The sequence below is a fragment of the Haliotis cracherodii genome, unplaced genomic scaffold (genome assembly GCF_022045235.1).
Source record: "Haliotis cracherodii isolate W230 unplaced genomic scaffold, xgHalCrac1.p SCAF_8, whole genome shotgun sequence".
Lineage (NCBI taxonomy): Eukaryota > Metazoa > Mollusca > Gastropoda > Lepetellida > Haliotidae > Haliotis > Haliotis cracherodii.
This window is the reverse complement of record NW_027266341.1, coordinates 27,489,995-27,517,211: the sequence shown is the minus strand read 5'-3', so window position 1 is coordinate 27,517,211 and position 27,217 is coordinate 27,489,995. Positions and strand designations below refer to the sequence as shown.

General features: G+C 43.2%; 1 protein-coding gene across 3 annotated transcripts; it reads left to right on the top strand.

Annotated features, from left to right (window-relative positions):
* Window positions 1-29: 29 nt before the first annotated feature.
* LOC139450570 (uncharacterized) lies at window positions 30-26,944 on the top strand. Of its 3 annotated transcripts, none has more exons than XM_071232326.1 (16): window positions 30-80; window positions 4,586-4,645; window positions 5,633-5,776; window positions 6,673-6,996; window positions 8,470-8,514; window positions 9,049-9,189; window positions 9,575-9,898; window positions 9,983-10,954; window positions 11,278-11,427; window positions 14,470-14,772; window positions 17,092-17,151; window positions 19,179-19,322; window positions 22,862-23,200; window positions 25,183-25,266; window positions 25,395-25,494; window positions 26,540-26,944. In XM_071232326.1, the coding sequence occupies exons 2-16, from the start codon at window positions 4,594-4,596 to the stop codon at window positions 26,703-26,705; spliced, it is 3,348 nt and encodes a 1,115-aa protein (XP_071088427.1). In that variant the 5' UTR covers window positions 30-80; window positions 4,586-4,593; the 3' UTR covers window positions 26,706-26,944. The 3 variants fall into 3 exon arrangements, with proteins under 3 accessions (XP_071088427.1, XP_071088426.1, XP_071088428.1); XM_071232325.1 differs by having other exon boundaries at window positions 25,392-25,494; XM_071232327.1 differs by lacking the exon at window positions 14,470-14,772 and having other exon boundaries at window positions 25,392-25,494.
* The last annotated feature ends 273 nt before the right edge of the window (window positions 26,945-27,217 follow it).

Here is a 27,217-nt window from a genome sequence, read left to right as displayed (position 1 = left end):
ACGCCCTTCGTTCACTTTATACCCGCATCAGCCGGCCGACACCCATCGCTACCCGCACTATAGACACTGAGGGAGGTAAGGTAAGGTATATCCTACTGCTCTAGCCAAACACAATCATAACATTTTATTCTAGTTTGATATGTTAGAATATCAAATATTGTTATCAATTTGTTCTTTGCTAATCACCTATCAGCGCTTTTTAACTGTTGGCTTCCCTTGTTTAGTTTCCACCTTTGTTATCTTAGTACTGTTCTTACAGGTAAATATATCTGTTCTCTGTGTCATAGCATTTATTCACCCGATGAAAGAGTAAGTATATACTCCAAAACGTTGTGTTCCTCATAATAAAGAAGTTGACATCCATAAAATATTTTCCTTATTGTCATCTAATGGAATTTTATACATGCAAAAGAGTATTTCTGCTATGATATTTTCAGTTCATAAGTTCATAAGTTAAGTTCATAAAACTGACAAAATTAATTCCATAACTATAAATATAGGCGACAAAACCCTTTCTATATTCATAAGAAATATCTGCCAAAAGCAGAGTCGATTGTATAATTCCGACTATATCATGAGCATGTGTTAATGAATCACTATCAAGTAGTGATGATACCAGATGATCGCGAAAAGGTAACACCACTGTCCAAAAGCCGTTTCGAGGACGTTATAGCTAGATTGTCAAGCTTGTCCACGGGTGGATAGTCCATTACTTCTCTGTGACAATCTCCTATCAACGTCTCATTTTTAAGTTCCCCTTAATTGATTCAAATGATCTGTATAGAAGGAACAAATTATAAAACAAAAATCTGTAAACAGAATAATAATTGCGTTACAAAACGTGTTACTTACGTCGGTGGTCTCAAACAAGAACCTACAATGAACAATGCTAAAGTATATTTCCGACATGGGTAAATATCATCTCCATCTACATAAGGCAATAAAGGCGTGACCCCACTTGTCAACTGCTAAAAGGATCTCCGTGGCAGACCAAGTTTTGCCAGTATAACGTACACTAATGTATGGTGTTTTGCATATAAGTTTGTTTATCCTGGGAGGTAAATTTATGCAGACATGCGCCTCTTGACTGAGTCAGTAATGCGGAGGGCCAACGAAGGAATATGATTGTTGGCAACCATAATATACAAGCTTACCGACGCTAGCCGATCTACAGGACTGAGCGGGGTGCGCCCATCAACTATTTAATCAGGGTTGGACAAAATCAGTTTGGCCGCACGAAATGCAAACCTTGTTGTATATGGTGTAATCTCGAGGCCGAGCTTCAAGTAAAAAGACATACAGAAAGACACCCAGTTGTAAGACATACAGACAGACACACAGTAGTAAGACATACAGACAGACACCCAGTAGTAAGACATACAGACAGACGCCAAGTAGTAAGACATACAGACAGACACACAGTAGTAAGACATACAGACAGACACCCAGTAGTAAGACATACAGACAGACACCCAGTAGTAAGACATACAGACAGACACCAAGTAGAAAGACATACAGACAGACACCAAGTAGAAAGACATAAAGACAGACACCCAGTACTAAGACATACAGACAGACACCAAGTAGAAAGACATACAGACAGACACCCAGTAGTAAGACATACAGACAGACACCCAGTAGTAAGACATAAAGACAGACACCCAGTAGAAAGACATACAGACAGACACCCAGTAGTAAGACATAAAGACAGACACCCAGTAGTAAGACATACAGACAGACACACAGTAGTAAGACATAAAGACAGACACCCAGTAGTAAGACATAGAGACAGACACCCAGTAGTAAGACATACAGACAGACACCCAGTAGTAAGACATACAGACAGACACCAAGTAGAAAGACATAAAGACAGACACCCAGTAGTAAGACATACAGACAGACACACAGTAGTAAGACATACAGACAGACACCCAGTAGTAAGACATACAGACAGACACCAAGTAGAAAGACATAAAGACAGACACCCAGTAGTAAGACATACAGACAGACACCCAGTAGTAAGACATACAGACAGACACCCAGTAGTAAGACATACAGACAGACACCCAATAGTAAGACATAAAGACAGACACACAGTAGTAAGACATACAGACAGACACCCAGTAGTAAGACATACAGACAGACGCCAAGTAGTAAGACATACAGACAGACACCAAGTAGAAAGACATAAAGACAGACACCCAGTACTAAGACAGACACCAAGTAGAAAGACATACAGACAGACAACCAGTACTAAGACATACAGACAGACACCAAGTAGAAAGACATACAGACAGACACCCAGTAGTAAGACATACAGACGGACACCCAGTAGTAAGACATACAGACGGACACCCAGTAGTAAGACATACAGACAGACACCCAGTAATAAGACATACAGACACCCAGTAGTAAGACATACAGACAGACACCAAGTAGAAAGACATACAGACAGACACCCAGTAGTAAGACATACAGACAGACACCCAGTAGTAAGACATACAGACAGACACCAAGTAGAAAGACATACAGACAGACACCCAGTACTAAGACATACAGACAGAGACCAAGTAGAAAGACATACAGACAGACACCCAGTACTAAGACATACAGACAGACACCAAGTAGAAAGACATACAGACAGACACCCAGTAGTAAGACATACAGACAGACGCCAAGTAGAAAGACATACAGACAGACACCCAGTAGTAAGACTTACAGACAGACGCCAAGTAGAAAGACATACACACAGACACCCAGTAGTAAGACATACAGACAGACGCCAAGTAGAAAGACATACAGACAGACACCCAGTAGAAAGACATACAGACAGACGCCAAGTAGAAAGACACGCAGACGCCGGACAGTAAAATTGAGGAATGGCTAAGACAACACCTATTGCTGCAAAGGATCAGGATCCTTCGACATTTTACACTCATCTAACCAACCAAACTAGGAGCAGACGTGTATCTTACAGACTATTGAACACTGTTTACAATCGGGATAACATGACATGGTATCCACATTAAACCAAACTCTGCAATGTCGACATGAACACACGTTGTTCACAACACCTGTAGAAGACACGACTTGTTCCTCTGTTCACAGAGGTTTCGAAACTAGATGTATTTCTAAACTGTGTTCATATTTCTAAAGAGACTGATGGCTTTGCATTTAAAAACAGCATGTAACTAGTCAGTAATTGCTGGGGGTGTCACGGGGTCTACGTTTCGTGACTCGCAGTTTGCCGCTATCCCCGCGATCCGTCTCAATAGGCTGATCATGTCTAGCTGTTCTCAACTTTGGAAGTTGACAGTAAATACACTTTAGTAAATAGAGTTATCAACCACCTTTGGATCAGGAGGCAGTTCAGCCTTACACGCAGACTCGGAACTTGGGGTAATAGTTCATTAAACAAGGGGCAATGTAATCTGATTAACACGTGATTTGGTAGTTAATCATTTGTATCAAGTTGACAAATCTCCTTTCGCATCTCAAGAAGTTTGTGCCAGTTTGTGCATGCTGCAGATCAATCCCGAATGCTGAGTATGGTCAGTAAAATTCCGTAGATCCTGGAATAACACAGTTTTCAACTACTTTCTCAGTTTACATTTACCAATTTATGATCTAAATAATATTTCTACTGAAGAGTTTAACTTATAAGTATGTCTGTTATCCTTAGACCATTCTGATTGGTTACATGGGCTCGGGAACGATACGGGCCAGATATGGTAATAACTTTACGTACATACAGATTGTTTAAAGATTCTTTATCAGTAGAACCCTATGTCAGTTTATTGGTGAACAGATGTCAGCGCAGTATATTAAATAAGTTTAGCTGTGGCTCACTGCCATTAGAAATAGAATTGGGAAGATTCATCCGCCCCAAAACACCGCTTATTGAACGTATGTGTAAATTATGTAATTGCAATGCTGTTGAGGATGAAATAAACTTTTTAGCTGAACGTTCTCTCTATACAGATTTACGCTACGATTTATGGAATTTATTTTCTCAATCAACTCCAAACTTTATACAGATGTCCGCTGCCGGTCAGACCGTGTTCTTTATGCGGAACAATAGGGTGGTCAGACCCCTAGTCGCGCTTCTTCATCACATGTATGAGCGAAGACAACTATGTCTTTCGTCTCTACCAACTTAGTTAAATGTATTTTATTTCTTAGTATCAGAATGTTCTCCTTTCAATTTTGACCTTGCACTGGTGATAACTCATTTTTATGTATTTTTACTCATATGTATGTGACGTCCTGCGTGGCTCGTAGGCCATAATGGCCGGACACTGTACACACTATTTGTGTATTTTATTGTCATTGTTGTACAGTGTGTGACACGTAAAAAAAATAATTTTCTTCTTCTTCTTCTTCTTCTTCATAAACCGACGAAGTTCCTAAACCAAAGCCTCATATCTCGCTTCTGTTACATTGGCTAACGACAGTCGCAGTTGAGACTGCTGTTTGTATAACTAGTAACGTTACCAATACGTATACTGCAACTTAGGCTAACGCTGCGGCAACTTCTCACACCTCTACTTCCACGTAGCCAAGGCTTCTGTTGTGCATGTTGCAGGTTTCACGATGGGCACCAGCCTCCTGATCATCATCACCGCATCTCTAGCTCTGTGTCAAGGTAGGCAGCTGTAGTACTCAATTTAAAGGCCGTTATAAGTTGTCCAGCGACCCCGAGGGGTATACATGTATGGTGTGCTGTACCCAGTACGTGTGCCGTCACCGACCTCCATTCATACAGACCGTTTCACCGAGTAAATGCTTTGATTCAGTCATTTTGACAGCTAGCGGACGACGCAGTCTGAATTACTTCCCTTTACACAATGCATTCGAATAAACATCGGTTCATGTCAGCTCAACCCTAGTAATGCGGGATGAGGAAGCTACCTAAGGTGTGTTCCGACTGACTTCTCAGCAGGCTTCATGAGCGGGCTACATGGAAAATAAAAGTATTTTAATGTATAATGGCCCATGTACAAGTGAGTAACATAGACATACAGTTATAGTAACATATTTTTTTGTATAGTAGTATCAAAACAACTAGCGGAATGTAAAAACATGATGAATGCAAAAAGGCGCTTGTTGTTGTAAGTCATATTTTTTGTTTGACAGCAGACATACAGAGTTATCATTAGGTATATATAAAAATGATTTATTTTTCTTAAAAGTGGGCAAATAAACATAAAATGAAATTCGTCTTCATCACCAAGGTTACAAACGGGTCACATTCTAAGGGACTTTTCAATATTTAAATATAAAATGTTAATGCAAGAGAATAACCGATCTATAGTATCGACCGAAATAGATTCCTTTGGACGTAAAGAACAAAATTGTGAAACTTACATGAATGTACCTATGAAAACCAGTAATGACACTAGGTGTCCGCGAAAAGGGTAGGCAATGGACGCATACCCCTTTCTCTGCTTTGAGTTATGCGATCAATAAACAAATGGACCTATCATATTATGTTGGAATTAGAGTGGATCTAGCTGCCGTAGAAAGATACATCATCGGGCAGAATGTGGAGCCATGGTTTCATTCAGTTGCACAATCGCATCACATTCATTAATACGTTGTTGGCATCAACCCTTCACCATTGTCTTTACAGGGCTGAATATCCTGGACAGCTGTCTGGACGAGCCGGGTGGTTGTCCCGCTAACGCTTTGTGTAAAAAGTTTGGTTGTCGTAATGAAGTATGCATCTGTAACGTCGGCTACAAGCCCAGCCCGGGGGGTGCGGAGTGTCTGAGAGGTAACCCTGTTTTAATCTGTTGGTGTGGAACTGGAACTACGATTTCGCTTGATGTATAGGATTACCGTTTGTTTTGTTGTAAAGTTATAGGCATCTCTCATAACATACTCTTTATCGGCTTATCGGGCCTGAGGTAGCCCTGTGGTTAGTGTACGCTTGACCCGCCACATTGGTACAATGTTTGAAGCCCATTCTGTTGTTTCCTACCGTGATATTGAAATCTTGCTACAATCGGTGAAAAGTCACCAGTCACTAACTTATCCATCAACTTACGAGATCCCAGAATTCCCAAATCCCAGATTTACCCCAGTCTGTATCCCACCTCTCAATCTCCCCTTCTTGTGTCCAGGTAATACAAACGTCAGTGTCTGTTCGTGAATACAGATGAATGCCATCGGCCAATTCACTTCCTGACTTGAGTATTGTTCCTTGATCCGACTCTAATTAAACATTTAATTAAACTCCATTAATCAAAATCACAGATATAGCTTTTATTCAAGTATTTCGCCAACGAAAACATTCATCGGCAACTTCATGTTGACCCATGCTGGTCACAATGCTCTCGGAATTCATACCCACCCTTCCCAATATATGTGCTTGATCTCCATTGATCCTCTGACGACCCCTGAAGATCCGGGTAGAGAATAAGCCTTCAGCAAACCCATGTTTCGCGTAAAAGGTGACTATGTTTGTCGTAAGAGGCGACTGATGGGATCGGGTGGTCGTGCTCGCTGACTTGATTGATGCATGTCATCATATCCCAATTCCGTAGATCGATGCTCATGATGTCAGCCTCTGGATTGTCTGGTCCAGACTCGATTATTTACAGGCCGCCGTCATATAGCTGGAATATTGCTGAGTGCGGCGTTAAACATATTATCCTCTGACCCTTTCAGTGCGAAACCTCGGCGACACGTGCGGCGACGCTGGCAGCGTGTGTGCTGCCGGTTCCTGCATCGGCAACACGTGTACCTGTGACCTTGGAAAGTACGCCTCCGACAACGGGAAACGCTGCAAGCCGGAACCCCTGGCCGGGAGGGTGTACTCTCTACTGGGTGAAGACTGCAACAGCGCTGACACCGTCTGCCTCGACGCTTTGTTCCAGGAATGTGGCTCCGAACAAAAATGTGTGTGTCGGGCAGGGAACAAGGTCACCTCTGACGACATTTTCGCTGCGTTGCCCTCCGCCGGGGAATGTGTTCCTGATAACCTACAAATAGGTGAGCTGTTCGGGAATAATCCTCACACATTATCTACCTAACTTTACTGAATGTTCTTTTCCCCTGAGGGGGCACATGTGGACAATCGTCTAGGACGCCGCAACTCGGCCCTTGGGCACGGCAGAAATCTATGATGTTTGAACCCCGCTTCGTCCCGATGATGTTTCTACCCGTGTTCGTGGGTTTCACCAAAGTGGTAAACGTCTGAGACCTGCATCACTTCGGTCTTTTCTCCCACAATAAGCCGACACGGGATGGGCAGTGGTTCGATCCCAGCTGCGTCATATCAAAAGATGCTAAAAGATGTTACTTGTTGTTACCTTGTCTGGCGCTAGACATTAAGGGGGCTTTTCGGTTAAGAGTCAGACAACTGTGTGGCATTAGCCCGGATTACAAAAATAGCCACACACAGTCTCGGAGCCCTTACACACATCGCCATCAGAAAATACAAGGATACATTCCATAAATGAGGACCCATTATTAGAAACGCCAATGCATTGGGTGTATACATATTTCTATACTAGTATTAAACAAAAACAATAAAAGAATAAGATGAAACAGGCAAAGCAAAATAACATAACGCTAATTACAACAGAACACGCACGCACGTACATGCATGCACGCACACTTGTGTGGCTGCTTGTACTAGTCCGGACTGATGCCGATTTATAGTGCTAGCACACTGAGATACCATGCCGCAGTTTAACATGAATACCCCACTCAGACACAGTATACTGACTCCGAGCTGACCAGTCCTTGTTTTAGCCCTTTAATGCCGTGCGCCAGACAGGGTAACAACAAGTACCATCTTTTAACGTCATTTGGTATGAGGCGGCCGGGGATCGAACCTCGGACCTTCCACTCTCCGGGCGTACGCTCTACCACAAGACCACGGGGGTGGTCTCAGACACGGAGACCGGGAACGAGGCTGACACTGGCCAGCAGGCCCATGACATTGTCTCAATGTTTAAATTTTGCCTTTCGATATTTGAAGATTGGTTGAAATGTCACGTTGTTTTCAACATTGATTTAACATTGGGCTTAGATATTTGAAAATATGCTAAACATCCGACGTTTATTTCAACATTGATATCTGATGTTAACATTTCAACATCAACTGTCACTGTCATTGGACGTTGAAGCACGATATTGATTCAACATTGATTTAACATTGTTATGCCTGCTGAGTGGTCCCTGTCCTGTGCGACTGGGGGAAACTGAGTTGACTGGTTGAAAGAATAAAACTGTAACAGGGGCGGTCGGATAACCTAGTGGTTAAAGCGTTCGCTCGTCACGCCAAAGACCCGGGTTCGATTCCCGACATGGGTACAATGTGTGAAGCCCATTTCTGGTGTTGCCCACCGTGATATTGCTGGAATATTGCTAAAAGCGGCGTAAAACCAAACTCACTCACTCACACTACAATTATAACAGTGTCCGTGAAACTGACCTGCAACGTTTGACTTCTTCCAGGACAAAGCATAGACGACGCCGCGTGTGCGGAAACACCCGAAAGAGGTACACTACAATAAGAGTTAAACACGAATCTAGATTCGTGCATTGTATTGGAAAATGTTGTTCTGTAAACTCAACATTATTTTGAATAATTACTTCTGGAAATCTGTAACTGTATTGTAAACTCGTAATTAATAATATAAGTGCAACCGCTTGATTGTAAACATTCATTAATTCAAAACGTAATATTGACAAGTGGTAAATGTAAATGGCTCTTGTCTCTATTTCAACATGATATATTCTTCTTTGTTTCGAGTAAAACAAATATCAATACATAACCCAGCTACGTATTGTGAACCCGTGAAGATCCGGGTTAGAATAGGTCTTCAGCAACCCTTGGTTGGCGACTTACGGGATCGGGTGGTCAGGCTTCATGTCATCGCATCAAAAATTAAGGATCGATCTTCATGATGTCAATCACTGGATTGTCTGGTCCAGGCTCGATTATTTACATACCGCCGTCATATAGCTGGAATATTGGAGTGCGGTGTTAAACAACAAACGTATTGTGAAAACAAACACTTGGGACATTTTCAGAGAAGGTTCCCGTGGGCGGAATATGTGTGCTCGACACCGAGTGCACGGGCAACGCAACATGTGAGGCGATTGGATGTGTGAAGAAATGCACGTGTCCCCAAGGCACATCAGCAGCATTAGACAAGACAGCGTGTAAAGATGGTACGTAGACCTGCATGCATACCAACAGGTACACACGTATCCGGGGCAGATCTGGGACTAAACGATTCCTCGTCCAACTAAGGGACGTAACTCTGCTCATCCGTATCTACAGAAAGATGAGAAACCCATCGGCGCATTAACATAATTCACACAGATATAGAGCGCTTATATAGTATTTTGGTTTACATCCTGATTTGCTGTAATAAAATTGTGGTGGTAGTAGTAGTAGTAGTAGTAGTAGTAGTAGTAGTAGTAGTAGTAGTAGTACGTTACACAACCTCATTGACATTATATCGGCGATATGCGTGGTTGACTAGCATTAAGGGCACACGCACTGAATTATTCTTCGGTACATACGATTCCAAACTAATTCCATGTTTTTCAGTACGTTCTTTGGGAGACGACTGCGACCCCGAAGCAACTGTGTGCGCCACCCTGTACAGCCTCTGCTACAACGGCAAGTGTGCGTGCGAGGGCGGGTACGAGGACACGGGGAAGGGGCTGTGTAGGCCAGAGTCCTTGGCCCCCGAGGTCTACCTGGTCGCTACCATCAACGAGACATGTGGGGGCATAACGGACTGCGATGGAGGTCTGGTCTGTGGCACGGAGGGAAAGTGTGGCTGCAAGACCAAGTTCAGGGAGGTCAGCACGGACGAGCGTCTGCAGTACGGTCTCAAGACTTACTGCATCCACAGTGCCATCCTAGCCAGTAAGTCCGTGTTGCAGTTGCGTTCTATAAATATCTCATTACATAAACCTCATCGGCACTTTTACTTGGTTGACCTCGTTTCAGGTTTCACTGACGAACAGTTCGATGACATATGTGTACCGAAGCCTCCGGCACCATCAAGTTCAGTGGCTCCATCAAGTTCAGTGGCTCCATCAAGTTCTGCGGCTCTATCAAGTTCTACGGCCCCATCAAGTTCTGCAGCTCCATCAAGTTCTGTGGCTCCATCAAGTTCTGCAGCTCCATCAAGTTCCGCGGCCCCATCAAGTTCTGCGGCTCCATCGAGTTCTGCAGCTCCATCAAGTTCTGCAGCTCCATCAAGTTCTGCAGCTCCATCAAGTTCTGCGGCCCCATCAAGTTCTGTGGCTCCATCAAGTTCTGTGGCCCCATCAATTTCTGCGGCTCCATCAAGTTCTGCGGCTCCATCAAGTTCTGCGGCCCCATCAAGTTCTGCAGCTCCATCAAGTTCTGTGGCTCCATCAAGTTCTGCAGATCCATCAAGTTCCGCGGCCCAATCGAGTTCTGCAGCTCCATCAAGTTCTGCGGCTCCGTCTAGTTCTGCGGCTCCGTCAAGTTCTGCGGCTCCACCAAGTTCTGCAGCTCCATCAAGTTCTGCGGCCCCATCAAGTTTTTCAGCCCCATCAAGTTCTGCGGCCCCATCAAGTTCTGCGGCTCCATCAAGTTCTGTGGCTCCATCAAGTTCTGCAGCTCCATCAAGTTCTGCAGTTCCATCAAGTTCTGCGGCCCCATCAAGTTCTGCAGTTCCATCAAGTTCTGCGGCCCCATCAAGTTCTGCGGCTCCATCAAGTTCTGTGGCTCCATCAAGTTCTGCAGCTCCATCAAGTTCTGTGGCTCCTTTGAACGATGCTTCTTCCTCTATCGCCCCTTCGCAAACGGAAGCTAGTTCTTCCCCTGCCATGTCTCAGACCGAGGCTCTGACCTCTACTCCCGTGGCCACCATCAGCGCCAGCTCGTCAGCTGACATACAGCCGTCCTCCACAGCACAGCAGGCCATGAGCAGTTCTGTCACAACACAAGGTACTTGCCGCACGTGCATTTTTTTGTCAACTCATCCCAAACTATCTAGTGCCAAGTAACTTGAACCAACAATAAATATCGATAATTTCATTTTTGACCTCACTAAGCCGTAGCATCACTTTCATTATTCGGATGAGTCAGACAGCTGCAAATCCGCCACCTTCAGAGGGCCAGATGGTCATCGTTTTTTGCATGTGAACATTACACGATTTTTAAAACTTTAATGGGACACTATTAAGTTCCAGACCATGCCCGTTGCAGTATACTGCTATATTAATATTATCTTCTGACTGCTATAAAAGTATCATTATGGGTTCTTCCAGCGCCGGTTCTCCCCAAGGTGTACGACGTTTGTGGTAATGACACCATGTGCCCAGTGAACGCCTTGTGTAAGCTTGTCAACTGCACCGAGTATCGCTGCCAGTGCAAGAAGGACTTCTCGCCCAACTCCGCGAGAACCGCCTGCTTCACAAGTACGTGTGTTTGACCATGTGGCCTCCTGCCTCCTGGCCTGAGGAGTGGGGGGTTGGGGGTGTTCCTTCTGTCCGTCAAGTTTCGTTCCCGGAGCAGAACTCAAAAACCATGAGTTATGTTAACCAAACAACACGTAGCTAGATCTAGTGGTTAACTCGTGCCTTTTAATAGTTTTGAGACTTGTGAAAAAAATATTTTTCGAGTTTTTATAGCATCGACTTTGACTTTGATGGCGGTAGTTTCTGTTGGGCTAATGCCTTGCACACAACCAGAATTGTCATATTGGCGGGGAACATGAGTATTTCTTGCTTGTTTCACTGGCACAACGTAACCTCGTGGTCCAGTGGGCTAAGGTGATGCAACCATTGGTGTCAGGATCGTGGTTTCGGGTCTCAGATTAGCCCGATAAGCCCGTTGGTCTGTCAGTGTAATGTCCTGTGGGTTTCGTCTTTAAACGTGTTGGACCTTAATTACTCTGGGCGTTGCTTCCACATTCAGCTGACACGTTGTGATATAAATGAAGTATTGTACAAGCGGTGTTAAAACACTCTCGCATACTAAGCTATGTTCATATCAATTTATGCTTCATATGCTAAGAATGGACAGTCCTTGTCATTATTTCTATATACTGAACTCAATCATTCACTCACACTTTCAGCATTTACCTTTTTTGAATTTTACAACGGTGGTCGTGGAAAGAAGCTTTTGCTTTAAACCACTGCAAGAGATAATGCTTTGCGCCTGTTGAACGGAAATGATCATAAATGCGCTATACGTCTCCGCACTAACACATTTCTAGCATTTTCAGCTGAAAAAGGTGAATCATTTGTGTTGATATTATTACCAAATTAAGGGAGTGCGCCATTATCAAACATTGCTCTGACATCCCTTTCTCACTTTTTCATTACTGAAATATGACAGTAGACGCGTAAGGGAGAATGGGACTGCTTTTTAACCAATGATTCTTCATCGTGGTAAGACGTCTTCTACCCTATGCGGGTTGAAGTGAACTTGTCCCCTACAGGCATCATTTCAGGTTTGGTTGGAGATGATTGTTGATGTTTGGAAGAAATAGTATACTGATCATAGAAAATGAAAGCTCTGAGCCAATCACGAGACAAGATTAAAATGGTGCCACTTATCGTCAAGGGAGGTAACCAGTTTCCACACTTGCCGAACAAAGCTTAAATTTAGAGGCTCGATCGTAGCGCCACCAGAGGCTTTTACGGTTTATGTCCCTTCTATGTCCTTTCTGTTGACCAATCAGATTCCATCTCTTATATCACTTGCATTTGATACAAACACAGTCAAGACGATCTGATCGATAAATCGATCGACATTGTCAAAAAACATGTTTACCTCGCGAAGTGCATTAAATCACCTTGTGCACCGTGATTAAAAACCTTAAAAAATTAATATATCTGTCGACGCCCATTTGGCGGTCAACACGCTTTGCCAATCCCGCAGTCGACCCAAATCTGCACTTTGCAATTCATATTGTTTACGAACCGGATGTCTAGTTCGTTCCGCGGTTTTGATTGGACTATGCATTGGACTCGTTAGTCCAGCCAAAATGTATTCCAGCCTAGTTCGGCAAGGGTGGAAACTGGACTTTTATGGTCAGGTACTACCTTGCTGCGGAAAGATGCGTGCCACTGTGATACAATTAGAAAATTATTGGAGTACAATGCAACGTACATGCAATGGTCCAGTATGCTTTATGTCCTCTCCTCCCTGCCGGCCCTCACCTCATCAATGCACCCGAAATAAAAAGGGGGTGCGCGCACCACCACCACCACCCCCCGCCCCCTCTGTATCCGCCCATGCAACCCTTACACTTCCCTTTACCTCACTCACATCCACAGTGCACAGCACCATCAGTGCGCCCATTCCCCACATCTGACCGCATCCCTTACACTTAACCTCACATTCAGTTTTCCCCCATACTCACTATTCCCATAGCTTCACTCTCACCGGGGGCAGGGGTGGCCCAGTCGTCTCAAGCGCCACAATTCGCCGTGCGGAGTTGCGTCCCCTAGGCGTGCCAAGTGGGTTTCATCAAAGTGGTAAACGTCTAGGATCTGCATACACTCGGATTTCCTACCACATTATGCTGACACGCCGTGACTTAACTATCAACCAACACCATCACCCACCATCGTTTTTACTTCACGTCCACAACCTCAGTCTCACCCAAGATGCGACGAATGTCTCACCAAGGTCCACATGCACCAAGCGACCTTAGCGTATATCGCTTTGTGCAAGTGGACCCAGAACATCGAGTAAACATTAATTTTGACGTAAACGTGGAGAATACGGGAAATGTGTCACCACTGGATGTCACCAAATCCACGGGCCTTTGGCAGTACTTTAAGGCTGTACAGTTGCCATCTTCCCGAGACAAGGGAGTTAACTGACTGTAAAAGTCCAGTTTCCATCCTTGTCGAACTAGGCTGGAATTATGGAATTTTGTTTTGGCTGGACCAACGAGTCTCTGCATAGTCCAAACAGAATAGCGTAACGAAATCAACATCCGGTTCGTAAACTGTCGTGCATATTTCGGTCGATTGCATAATATGCAAAGCATATGTACCGTCAAATGGCCGATGACAGATATTTTCCAAATCTGTTTATGTTTTTAATCAATGTGCTTATGTGATTTGAGCACTGTGCGAGGAAAGACCCGTTGTATTACAATATAGATCTTGATTTTAGATCAGATCGTCTTCACTCGGCGCCGCCATTTCATTTAAAGAAAATGCAAGTGATATGAGAGGTGGAATCTGATTGGTCAATAGGAGGTCAATAACTCGTAATCGCCACTGGTGGCGCTACGATCAAGCCTTGAAATTTCAGCCTAGTTCGACAAGGGTGGAAACTGGACTTTTACCGTCTGTGAACTCCCTTGCCTCGGGAAGATGTACAGTTGTGTTCGCAATTCCTTTGTACACTAATGGCAAATGCAGCTTGTTGGGGATACGTATCGCAAAGGCAGATTGTGTAGGTAAATGACATGTATGTTTGACATTGTTTTATTTCAGCGGCAGGACTCGGAGAAGCGTGTAGCGAAACAGTGTCATGCAGAACTCCTGGCAGCGCGTGCAACACAAATTTAAAAATATGCACGTGCGGAGCTCCGCTGACGGCGACATCGGCTGACGGAAAGTATTGCATCAGGCCTGGTGTCAAACTCCTTTCCGATGCTTGTCAGACAGGACAGTGTATGGGTGTCCTCTCCTCTTGTACTGGCGGACAGTGCGACTGTGGCAATTTTAGAGAAGCTACACCGGCTGAAATTGAAAATGAGCCGGACATGTGGGAAGTGTTCGGACAATGTCGCCAAGGCACGTGAAGTTCATTCGGCCAGTCTCGTTCATCACCGTGTACTAGACCTAAACTCGGATTGTCAGCTGGCATTTTTAAGTATAAGCCATTTCGACGTAATTTGTCATTATATTATAACTGAAACGATTAATCTAATGTAACAAATGTTATATTTGGGATAACACTTCCTTTGTAAAGTACACATTCTCGTACTTTTGGGGGTTGAGTCCCGTCCGGGCTTCGAACCCACACTGCCAGAGTGAGGCACCTGATCGTCAGCACACGAATCCAACATTCTGTTTTATTTTTATTAACGCTGGAATTCGAGTTTATCACAGTACATGAGCACGCTTGTTGTGTGTAGTTTTACGCCTCTGTCGCTGATGACTGTGGAAACTATCGACTCTAGCATCTGCTATTTTTCTGTTCGTTCTAGTTGTGGTGGAAATAGGAAGCACTTTACTGCAATCGTTAGAAGCAGTCGGTGCGTTAAGATTATACAGCCCTGGGGAACGTCAAACAAAGCCACTGGGAGAACCTTTATAAAATACGTGTGGTAATGCAAACAGATCTCCAGGGCACGGTATGGGTAGCGCACGGACTGGTTCTTTATATGCCACAGCTTTTAGTCACGTGTCATATAGTTGCGGCATGTACACGTGGTACGTCATCTTATATACATCCGGGTTCTAGTTCATCTTGCTTAGCTCTTGTAAGGTTATGTGGTCTTGTACTATAGATGTGCTTAATCCTTGGTTTCAAAGACTTATCTGTCTGTTGAACATGATGCCTTACTTGACGTAGAGTTCGTGCTTCAATCCAATATTCCACTTCTGTCTCTGAGCTGTTGGTGTTCGTGCATCAAATATTCCACTTCTACTGTCTGCTTCTATACACTAATCTACTTCTGTCTGTCACCTGTGGGGGTTCGTGCTTCTATACACTAATCCACTTCTGTCTGTCACCTGTGGGGGTTCGTGCTTCTATACACTAATCCACTTCTACCGTCTGTCACATGTGGGGGTTCGTGCTTCTATACACTAATCCACTTCACCTGTCTGTCACCTGTGGGGGTTCGTGCTTCAATCAAATATTCCACTTCTGTCTGTCACCTGTAGGGGTTCGTGTTTTAATACCCTCTTCCCGACCTGTGGGTGTCGTGAATACCAGATTTCTTTAGCAACATACTTCTCCCCTTTTGTTTTGCCATTGTTATCGTATATGATCTCAGCCACTTGGGGCTTAAAGTAGCGTTAAACTTAACTCACTCACTCAGTATACTCTACAATTGATTGTGGTACAGTTCTCATTATACTAATGCACTTTTAATTTCACCCGAATAGAGAGTAGAAGACAGTAGTTGTTCGCTTGTTTGTCCTCAGAAGGATCTGGTATGAATCCAGACTTGGAGTTGAGTTTGCTCAGTCAGTTCTGATCATAAGACAAGTCACGATATGGCTGAAATAATGCCGCTGTGACTTTAAATTTTAACTCACTCACTCTGATCATAAGTATATCAACAGAATGTATAGATTTAAAATATTTGATTTATTAGAAAATAATTTATGTTTTTATTTATGGCTCTACTTTCGTCCGTGAATCTGTTCCTTGGTTTAAATAGTGCCTCGGGGTCTTTGTCGTGTCACACTTCAGGTGCATACGTCACCGCATAGTTATCAACACACATGTCATGAAATTGCAGTATGTTTGTTTCAATGATCAAATTTACCTTAATGCATGTCCATGTATTAAGAGACAGACAGACAGACAGACAGTTTATTCAGTAATTTAGGCATCAAGGCCCATAATACAATGCAGATTGGATATTAACATTTGTCACGTGATGTACATGATTAAATCTAGTTACACATTCCTCATTTTAAAGACATGTTTTATGAATACAGAAACAGCATTGATCAAATCAGGATTTTCAGAGTTTAGCAGATTTATCATTAACTGGCGGTCTTTAAAAATACCTTTCAACATGGGGAGAAATTTATACCTTAAATGGGCATACGTTTCACATATGAGTAAGACATTGTATTCATCCTCTACTTCTCCGGATGAACAGTTGGTACAAATAGAGCTCATAATATCACCGTCTTTGGACCTGCGACATACATTTACATTAAAATTGTGCAATGAAATTCTAAGTTTACAATAAGCTCTTATTAAACTTTTAGCATTTAAACAAGTTAAATATCTTTCAGTTTGTAACAATATTTTACTTTGCAGTAATTGATAAGATTAAGCGATTCAGAAATACTTTAGTGCCACAAAGGTATGCCACATGCATTTACACCACAAGGAAGATGTACAAGAACTGGTGTATATTGCAGGTGCGGTGCCAGACACGACCCCCAGCGGAGGGACGACAGAAGAACTTCAGTGTCAACACCGTACGTGTCTCTTTATTCTGGTAGAAAGTACGATATGTTACGGTCATCATAGATTCAGTTTGTCTTCAACTTGTCCCATGCTGTCCTTAATGTTGAATACAATAACCCTGGATTCCGATGAAGGTGATACACAGCTTTCTCCGGTTATAATGCCACCTTTCGTCCAACAGAACATTTGGCTTTCTAACCAGGGTGGCATTATAACCAGGCGTGTGACAATCAGACCTTACTGGCATGATAAATGGAATATTATACAAGAACCAAGACCGACCCATTCAATCCTAGCTATTTATTCAAACATTATTTCAGGGGTCAAATGTGGACAATATCATTTCAGACATGTTGAAAAACGTCTTTGGATGATATTTCTAAATTTGACGCACCAGTGACGAAAATGATGTCCGATGCAATACCCAAATTTGACTTCTATCATATGTTCCCGTATTTTGTCACTGAACAATTGACCTGCCTTTGTATGTGTTTCGCGAACACGAAAGTGATAGTTATCCATAAACACATGTAGCCGGAACCGTACAATCGACTTTCACGTGAATACGAAAAGAGTTTTGTTTCTTGTATTTGACATAAATCTGCCTATGGCCAACTGATAATTGTGTCAGTGTGTCAAGTATGAGCACTGCTCCAAAATCCTATCTTGTGGATTGGCTTTTGCCTCAAGATTCCTCATCACCCCCGTGATTTAATGTTTGCGCGTGAACGTTGAAGGTGTGGCATTATACCCAGGATGACATTATAAACAGGATGACATTATAACCAGGATGACATTATAACCAGGATGACATTATAATCAGGATGACATTATGATCAGGATGGCATTATAACCAGGATGACATTATGATCAGGATGGCATTATGATCAGGATGGCATTATAACCAGGATGACATTTTGATCAGGATGACATTATAACCAGGATGACATTACAACGAGGATGATATTATAACCAGGATGGCATTATAACCAGGATGACATTATAATCAGGATGACATTATAATCAGGATGACATTATAACCAGGATGACATTATAACCAGGATGACATTATAATCAGGATGACATCATAACCAGGATGGCATCATAACCAGGATGACATTATAACCAGGATGGAATTATAATCAGGATGACATTATGATCAGGATGACATTATAACCAGGATGACATTATAATCCGGGTGACATTATAATCAGGATGGCATTATAACCAGGATTGCATTATAACCAGGGCGGAATTATAACCAGGATGACATTATAACCAAGATGACATTATAACCAGGATGACATTATAACCAGGATGGCATTATAACCAGGATGACATTATAACCACGATGACATTACAACCAGGATGACATTATAACCAGGATGACATTATAACCAGGATGACATTATAATCAGGATGGCATTATAACCAGGAGGACATTATAACCAGGATGACATTATAACCAGGATGACATTATAACCAGGATGACATTATAATCAGGATGACATCATAACCAGGATGGCATCATAACCAGGATGGCATTATAACCAGGATGGAATTTTAATCAGGATGACATTATGATCAGGATGACATTATAACCAGGATGACATTATAATCCGGGTGACATTATAATCAGGATGGCATTATAACCAGGATTGCATTATAACCAGGGCGGAATTATAACCAGGATGACATTATAACCAAGATGACATTATAACCAGGATGACATTATAACCAGGATGGCATTATAACCAGGATGACATTATAACCACGATGACATTATAATCAGGATGACATTATAATCAGGATGACATTACGACCAGGATGACATTATAACCAGGATGACATTATAACCAGGAGGACATTATAACCAGGAGGACATTATAACCAGGATGACATTACAACCAGGGTGACATTATAACCAGGGGCAATGTAACCAGGGAGGACTGTAGACTGAGTCCCCTCACATTTTACAGCTATAGTATCTATATGTAGAAAACACGGGTAAGTGTGCATGTTTATTGCTCTGTTGTAGTTGTGCCCGGCAACTTCTGTACATCCGATGTGATGTGTCCCAAAGACGCCAGCTGTCTGGAGACTGAGGCTGGTTGTGGGAAGCGGTGCTGGTGTGATATCGGCTTCGCTCCCGACAGCGACGTCCCAACCAAGTGCATACCAGGTAGATCCCAACACCTAGATGTTGTTCTCTGTGCCTATATCGTGTTGTAGAAACAGTGGAAGCCTGGAGTCAGGGGTTGTGTCGTTTCTGATGTTGACACATTTCACAGAGCACCCGTCATACCCCTAAGCTAGAGACCCCCTAAGTCCTATTAGTTTATGCACTTAGTTTATAGAGTTATGTTCAGGGGTTGTGTCGTTTCTGATGTTGACACATTTCACAGAGCACCCGTCATACCCCTAAGCTAGAGACTCCCTAAGTCCTATTATTTTATGCACTTAGTTTATAGAGTTATGTTCAGGGGTTGTGTCGTTTCTGATGCTGACACATTTCACAGAGCACCCGTCATACCCCAAAGCTAGAGACCCCCTAAGTCCTATTACTTTATGCACTTAGTTTATAGAGTTATGTTCAGGGGTTGTGTCGTTTCTGATGCTGACACATTTCACAGAGCACTCGTCATACCCCAAAGCTAGAGACCCCCTAAGTCCTATTAGTTTATGCACTTAGTTTATAGAGTTATGTTCAGGGGTTGTGTCGTTTCTGATGCTGACACATTTCACAGAGCACCACGTCAAACCCCTAAGCTAGAGACCCCCTAAGTCCTATTACTTTATGCACTTAGTTTATAGAGTTATGTTCAGGGGTTGTGTCGTTTCTGATGTTGACACATTTCACAGAGCACCACGTCAAACCCCTAAGCTAGAGACCCCCTAAGTCCTATTACTTTATGCACTTAGTTTATAGAGTTATGTTCAGGGGTTGTGTCGTTTCTGATGTTGACACATTTCACAGAGCACCCGTCATACCCCAAGGCTAGAGACCCCCTAAGTCCTATTATTTTATGCACTTAGTTTATAGAGTTATGTTCAGGGTTTGGTGTCGTTTCTGATGTTCACATCATTTGATGTAAAACTTTAAAACACTTTTCACAGAGCGCTCACCAAACCCCACAGCTAGAAACTCCCTAAGTCCTATTATTTTATGCACTTAGTTTATAGAGTTATAGTCATAAGAATATGGTCGTTGGTCGAAAATATAAAGGTTAGTGAAAAACAATATTTTCTTAAGTGGTCACTCAGTAGTATAGTAGTGTAAAAAGGTTAAATGCATGACCATTTTTTTCAGAACTAGTGTCATCGGTGCATTTTAATAGTGTGATAGCTACCATACTGTCGGAATTAGTAAACGACTCTCCTCATAATCTTAAGTTTATTCCACATTTGTGAAATTTAGGGTGGTGGGATCCGTACACCAGGAGATGGAACACGCCAAACATAGAGTGTTGTCCTTGTAAGCTCCCTCACAGTGATAGGGCAACGTAACCCTAACCCTAACCCTAACCCTAACCCTAACATAGAGTTTTGTCCTTGTAAGCTCCCTCACAGTGATAGGGCAACGTAACCCTAGCCCTAACCCTAACCCTAACCCTAACCCAAACATAGAGTGTTGTCCTTGTAAGCTCCCTCACAGTGATAGGGTAACGTCACCCTAGCCCTAACCCTAACCCTAACCCTAACCCTAACCCTAACCCTAACCCAAACATAGAGTGTTGTCCTTGTAAGCTCCCTCACAGTGATAGGGCAACGTAAACCTAACCCTAACCCAAACCTAGAGTGTTGTCCTTGTAAGCTCCCTCACAGTGATAGGGCAACGTAACCCCAACCCTAACCCTAAATGATTTTTAAATACTTCTAGCCAGTGTTACTTCACACTGACGCTGACTCATAGATCTGCTACATATGTGGGATATTCGCTCTTCAGTGTTAAGGGCATGTGCGAGATACCAAGATTTGCTCGAATCTCACAAATCCGGACCTCTGTCTAAACCAGACTAAATTTTGGTCTCATGCAAGTTCGGTTTAGACAGACTCCACTGTGCTAACTAGAGATACAACTCCTGAAGTTGCTATGGCAACAGCTAGGTTGTAATGCTACACATCTTTGCTATATACATATTCATATTAATATGGTTAGAAAATCGTATGTGCACAAGTGCAAATATCACTTCTCGCGCACCATTGTACTGTTTCCGTCATCCGGGCGGCATTGTTTCCGTCATCCGAATCTTATTGTGGTGTATGGTTGAAAATGACGTTACACTAGAAACGACGTCAAAGCTGAAGATTGTTGACGTCATTCGACAAATTGTGGTTTTCTGGGACAGCGGGAGTGATCACTGCATGTTCCTGAAAGAGAGCTCAAAAGGATTAAGAAATAATGAATATTACTTGAAGTAATGACAAAAATTGCAAAGTGCGCTTTTCAAGAAATGCCCATTTTCTTAGCGATAAACATCATCATGTTGTTACTTGTTATTTTGTCACGTGGTTACTTGAATCGAACCTGTTTTCCCACTGAGCCACCGTGGCAGGTGATGAAAGGTGTTCAATCTTACTTTTAATACCGCAACTGCTGTATTTTATCACTGATAGGTATACCCATGTTTTGGGGTTGTTTTTTTCTTCTACTGCTTACATTTAAACTTTCTCATACAATACCCTTTGCCCAGTTACATTGCTACATCGTGCCAAATGTTCAAATGTATTTCGAGCCATGACTTTATGTGTAAAACGCTGAAGTGAGTAAACATCACATATCCTTAGGACAGCCGGGAATATCAACTGGTTTTGGACTTAGGGTCGTACCGGAAGTACCCACATGAATCCCTTGAAATAGGCCATCTTACCTGTTCCTAGTATGCAGTCGCGGAGGTAATGCCCTTAGGATCTCAAACATGTATTACGAACTTGGGGAAACGTTCTGTGCATACTTCGTCCACCTTAAATGTATGCGCGTTGACATTACCGTACCGTCCCCACCCCACCCCAGCCCCACACACACCCAACCCCCTTGCATTTGTTTGTTTTTATTGAGATTACTGCCAAGGGTCTGCTCTTTCCGCAGATACCATTCTGATAGGGGTTTTCGACATTGGTCTTGAAGTATAAGGGTTTCTGATAAAGGGTTTCAAAAATCACCGAATTTTTAGATTTTTCCATTTTAAATCGCTATATTTTGGTAGTTTTTATTTATTTTAATGATACTGTTGAAAGCACATATCCAAGAGCATTCCATGTATCTATAACACATGGTATGGTTTTCTAAAATGGGTCATGTGACAAGCCCCTAATGCATTAAGGTCGGAAATTACGTTGGAACCCGTTTCGGACGAGCAGAGTGAGTGAGTGAGTGAGTTGGGTTAAACGCCGGTTTTAACAGTATTCCAGTTATATCGCGGCGTGTCAGCTTAATGTGGCAGGAAAGCCCGAAGTGATGCAGGTCTCAGACGTTTACCACTTCGGTGAAACCCACGAGCACGGGTATGGTGCTGAAACATAATTTGGGCCAACCGGGATTCGAACCCACAATCATAGGTTTCTTGCGTGCCCAAGGGACGCAACTCTGCACAGCGAATCGCAGCGCCTTAGACGACTGGACCACCCGTGCCCCCTCGGACGAGCAGAGGATATGTGATACCAGCATAAGAAATTATATAAACAATAATTGATATACAACTTTCTATGTCCGTGTTTTAGTTGTCCAGCTGTCCGAACCTTGCCAGGACGGTAAGCAGAAGTGTGGAGGGATCGCCACATTCTGTAAGAGCGGGACATGCACGTGCATCCCGCCATCTTACGAACCCTCCAACGACGGTAAACGTTGCCGCTTGAAGGTGCCATCCATCACGTTGTCGTTGCTAGGAGAACCATGTGACTTTTCTAAATTGATGTTCTGTGCCAATAAGTACGAACAGGTGTGCAATCCATCAACCAAGGTTTGCGAGTGTCGGGACGGCTACAGGGTAGCGACTGATCGGGACTACCTTGCACAGTATCCAAGTGGCGCGCAGTGCCGGAAAAACGACCAGCAAGATGGTGAGTGGTAAGGAAGACTCACGTGCGACATCTACGCGAGGCGAGGGAGTTAACTGTCTGTGGAAACTGTACTTTGATATTTAGTTAACTCCCTTGTCTCGGGAAGATGCACGTGCGAGAGTGAGTACAATTTTTTGCGTCGGTCAGCATTAATTCAACTCACGACAGCCTGTAAATAATGGAGTGTTTGTCAGTTGTTGGTTACAAGATGAGCGTACCCTACCCCACCCACCACACACACATGCAAAGGCAAGTCAGTTTTCACTGTAAAAGAATAAGTAAAATAAGTATATATTGCATAAGTCAAAACAATATATTTCATCGGACATTTTTTTTATCAACGATGTGTCAAATTTAGGAAAAGTCTTCCAAGCATGTACCATAAAACCGGCCATGAATAGAGTCGTCTGGGTCCATATTAGCAGCAATCTCCGTGCTGAGATGATCGTAACGCCCATACTTTAACATAGACTCACAACAGTCGTAGCACTAAGGTCGCTTTGTGGAATGGAGCCCTAATCTGAATCAAACAAAGTAGACCGTGGCCACACAGACAGGTGCGGAGACGGGTTAACGAATGTATTAGGGAGACGGGTGTACGGATGTATTACGGAGAAAGCTGTACGAATGTATTACGGAGAAAGCTGTACGAATGTATTACGGAGAAAGCTGTACGAATGTATTACGGAGAAAGCTGTACGAATGTATTACGGAGAAAGCTGTACGAATGTATTACGGAGACGACTGTACGATTGTATTACGGAGACGGATGGGTTACGGAGACGGGTGTACGAATGTTTTACGGAAACGGGTGTGCGAATGTATTTCGAAGACGGGTGTACGGATGTATTACGGAGACGGGTGTACGAATGTATTACGGAGACGGGTGTACGAATGTATTACGAAGACGGGTGTTTGGATGTATTACGGAGACGGATGTACGATTATATTACGGACGTGGATGTACGGATGTATTATGGAGACGGGTGTACGATTATATTACGGACGTGGATGTACGGATGTATTATGGAGACGGGTATACGAATGTTTTTACGGAGGCGGGTGTACGGATGTATTACGGAAACGGGTGTACGAATGTATTACGGAGACGGGTGTATGGATGTATTATGGACACCCGGATGTATTACAGAGACGGGTGTACGGATGTATTACGGAGACGGATGTACGGATGTACTACGAAGACGGGTGTACGAATGTATTACGGAGACGGATGTATGGATGTATTATGGAGACGAGAGTACGAATGTATTACGGAGACGGGTGTACGGATGTATTACAGAGACGAGTGTACGAATGTATTACGGAGACGGGTGCACGGATGTATTACGGAGACGGGTGCACGGATGTATTACAGAGACGAGTGTACGGATGTATTACGCGCACGGGTGTACGAATGTATTACGGAGACTGGTGTTTGGATGTATTACAAACTTTAGAACAATATTCAAGAAATGGTATGGCGACGTACACAATGGTTTTACAAATTATACATCAGTGCGGGGTCCACTGCAGAAAGCAGCATTGGTGCTATGACTACCCAAGCTACCAAAGTGTAGCGTGGACTTGGTTCATTCTTAGAGCAATCTTAGTCTTCCGTGTCACGTGTGACTTGGTACATTTCAGGACATGTCTTGTATATTTCGAGTTGTAAATGGTGTTATAACAGATGATACTGTACTTTACGCAGGATAGCTGACAGCACTATACTAACCTGAAAAAGAAAGTATACACCCATGTCTGATGGTGGCTAAAACTAAAACAAGAAATGGTTATTCGATGAAGATGTATTTGATATGGGTATGGTATTTGTGTTTTGGACCGTGTTTTGCAACGTTTCCACGACTGAACGTTTTGATAGCTTTTGTATTTGTTTGGCCAAATCCAATTTTCCAGTGTATACTTTCTTTTGCTTGACAGTATACAACTAGTGTATTTCATAATGGCATCTTATGTCCTCCCAGGATACCGACCAACCTTGACCTGCAATGAACAGCCCGTTGCCCTGGTGCAGGAAACCCCCGATTTCTCGGAAGAGCAAGCCATGGGTCAGTTATCAAAACAACTACATTTAATACCGTATACTCTCACATATAAGGACGCCTTATAGAAATGTCTTTAAAATGTTTGTTGCTGACACGCCAACGACTGTAATCTACTGTTCCTGTTGCAGCAGCTGGTGGCGGTCAGGGAGGCGTCGTGCTGTATGTAATGGTACCCACCGTTCTCTCCATCTGCGTCCTCGCTGCCGCCTTCACCATCGCCAGATACAGACGGTAGGTTGACCAGCACCCTCCTCCCCTGTTGTATACTGTAGCCACTGTAAACCACGCCCCTTGCCCTAGTGTGTAGTTACCGTAGGCCACGCCCCTTGATCTATGTATAATAGTGTATTGTGTGACAAAGCGTACTTACCGAATGCCACGACCCTTGGGTTATAGGTAGTCACTGTTAACAAACACAGGAACTCGTTATTGGTCAGTAAACAAAATACACACCCTACTTATATATAGGAGGTATATATTTTAATTTACTGACCAATAACGAGTTCCTATGTTTATAGTGTCATTGCTCTATAGTATAGCTTCTTTAAACCACCCCCAATTTGCCCTATTAGTCTCTTTAAACCACGCCTCCTTGTTCTATAGTGTCGCCACTTGAATCAACGCCCTCGTTGCTCTATAGTATAGCTACTTTAAACCACGTCCTAATTTATGTACGTCACTTTCAACCGCGCCCCCTTGCTTTATAGTACAGTCACTTTACCCATGTCCTCATTGCTCTTTAGTATAGCCACTTTAACCACGCCAAACCTCATCTAATAGTCACATATAACCCCGCCTCTTTGCTTTATAGTGTCGTTACTTTAAACCACGCCTCCTTGCTTTAAAGTGTGGGGGCGGTCGGTTAGCCTAGTGGTTAAAGCGTTCGTTCGTCACGCCGAAAACCCGGGTTCGATTCACGACATAGGTACAATGTGTGAAGCCCATTTGTGGTGTCCCCCGCCGTGATATTGCTGGAATATTGCTAAAAGCGCCGTAAAACCAAACTCACTCACAATGCTTTATAGTGTAGTCACTTTAAACCTCGCCTCCTTGCTTTATAGTGTAGTCACTTTAAACCACGCCTCCTTGCTTTATAGTGTAGTCACTTTAAACCACGCCTCCTTGCTTTATAGTGTAGTCACTTTAACCCACGCCTCCTTGCTTTGTAGTGTCGTCAATGCACGCCTCCATGCTTTATAGTGTTGTCACTGTAATCAAAACTGAAGTATTATTCGTTGATTTTGTCGTGATCTGGTGTATATGTTGTTCTCTACAGACGTCTGCGTCTCCGTCAGCAGCTTGATGAAATGTCCTCTGTGACCAGTGAGGAGGCGGGCTTCCAGATACCCAGACCCTCCCTCAAGCTGTTCCGCGGGGACAGGAAGTGGACTGGGCAGGAATCAGCATTCAGGAACCCAACATTCGTGGGGACAACTTCTTAAGGGCGTATCAACTACTGGATCGATGTCAGAATTGAAATCAGTGTAATATAGTTCTGAAGACAAATGCAAAGCATTTTACATAAAAGTATTTTACGTCATAAATAGTTCTATCCATGTTGGTATGTTTGGTATCTTTGACTACTTTTTTAAACAGATGCTGGACTTTTTTCAAGTGTTATCAGTTCATTAATTAGTTACGTTTGTTAACCCGACTAGATTGGTCCACTAGACAGGTCCACTAGACAGGTCCACTAGACAAAGATTGTTTAGGAGCTGCTCCAGAATGGTACACTTCCTCTGGACAGCTGGAGAAGAAATAAAATATATTTTTACATAACTGACATAAATCGCTTTGTTTTGTTTCTTTTTAAATCATGAAGTTACTATTTTTTAATTGAAACAGCCTTAACTACATGTGCCCTAATATGTGTTGGGTGTATCTGAATGTTCTGTTCGAATGACCTGGATGTCAGCCTGTCCATACAGCAGCCATGGGTACCTGGTTGTCAGCC

What these genes read in the sequence shown, in the direction of transcription:
- LOC139450570 (XM_071232325.1), top strand. Translation starts at nt 4,594, where the DNA reads ATGGGCACCAGCCTCCTGATCATCATCACCGCATCTCTAGCTCTGTGT. An exon ending in CAGTTCTGTCACAACACAAG is followed by an intron (nt 10,955 to 11,277) that starts GTACTTGCCGCA and finishes GGGTTCTTCCAG; the next exon opens with CGCCGGTTCTCCCCAAGGTG. An exon ending in GAAAAACGACCAGCAAGATG is followed by an intron (nt 23,201 to 25,182) that starts GTGAGTGGTAAG and finishes ATGTCCTCCCAG; the next exon opens with GATACCGACCAACCTTGACC.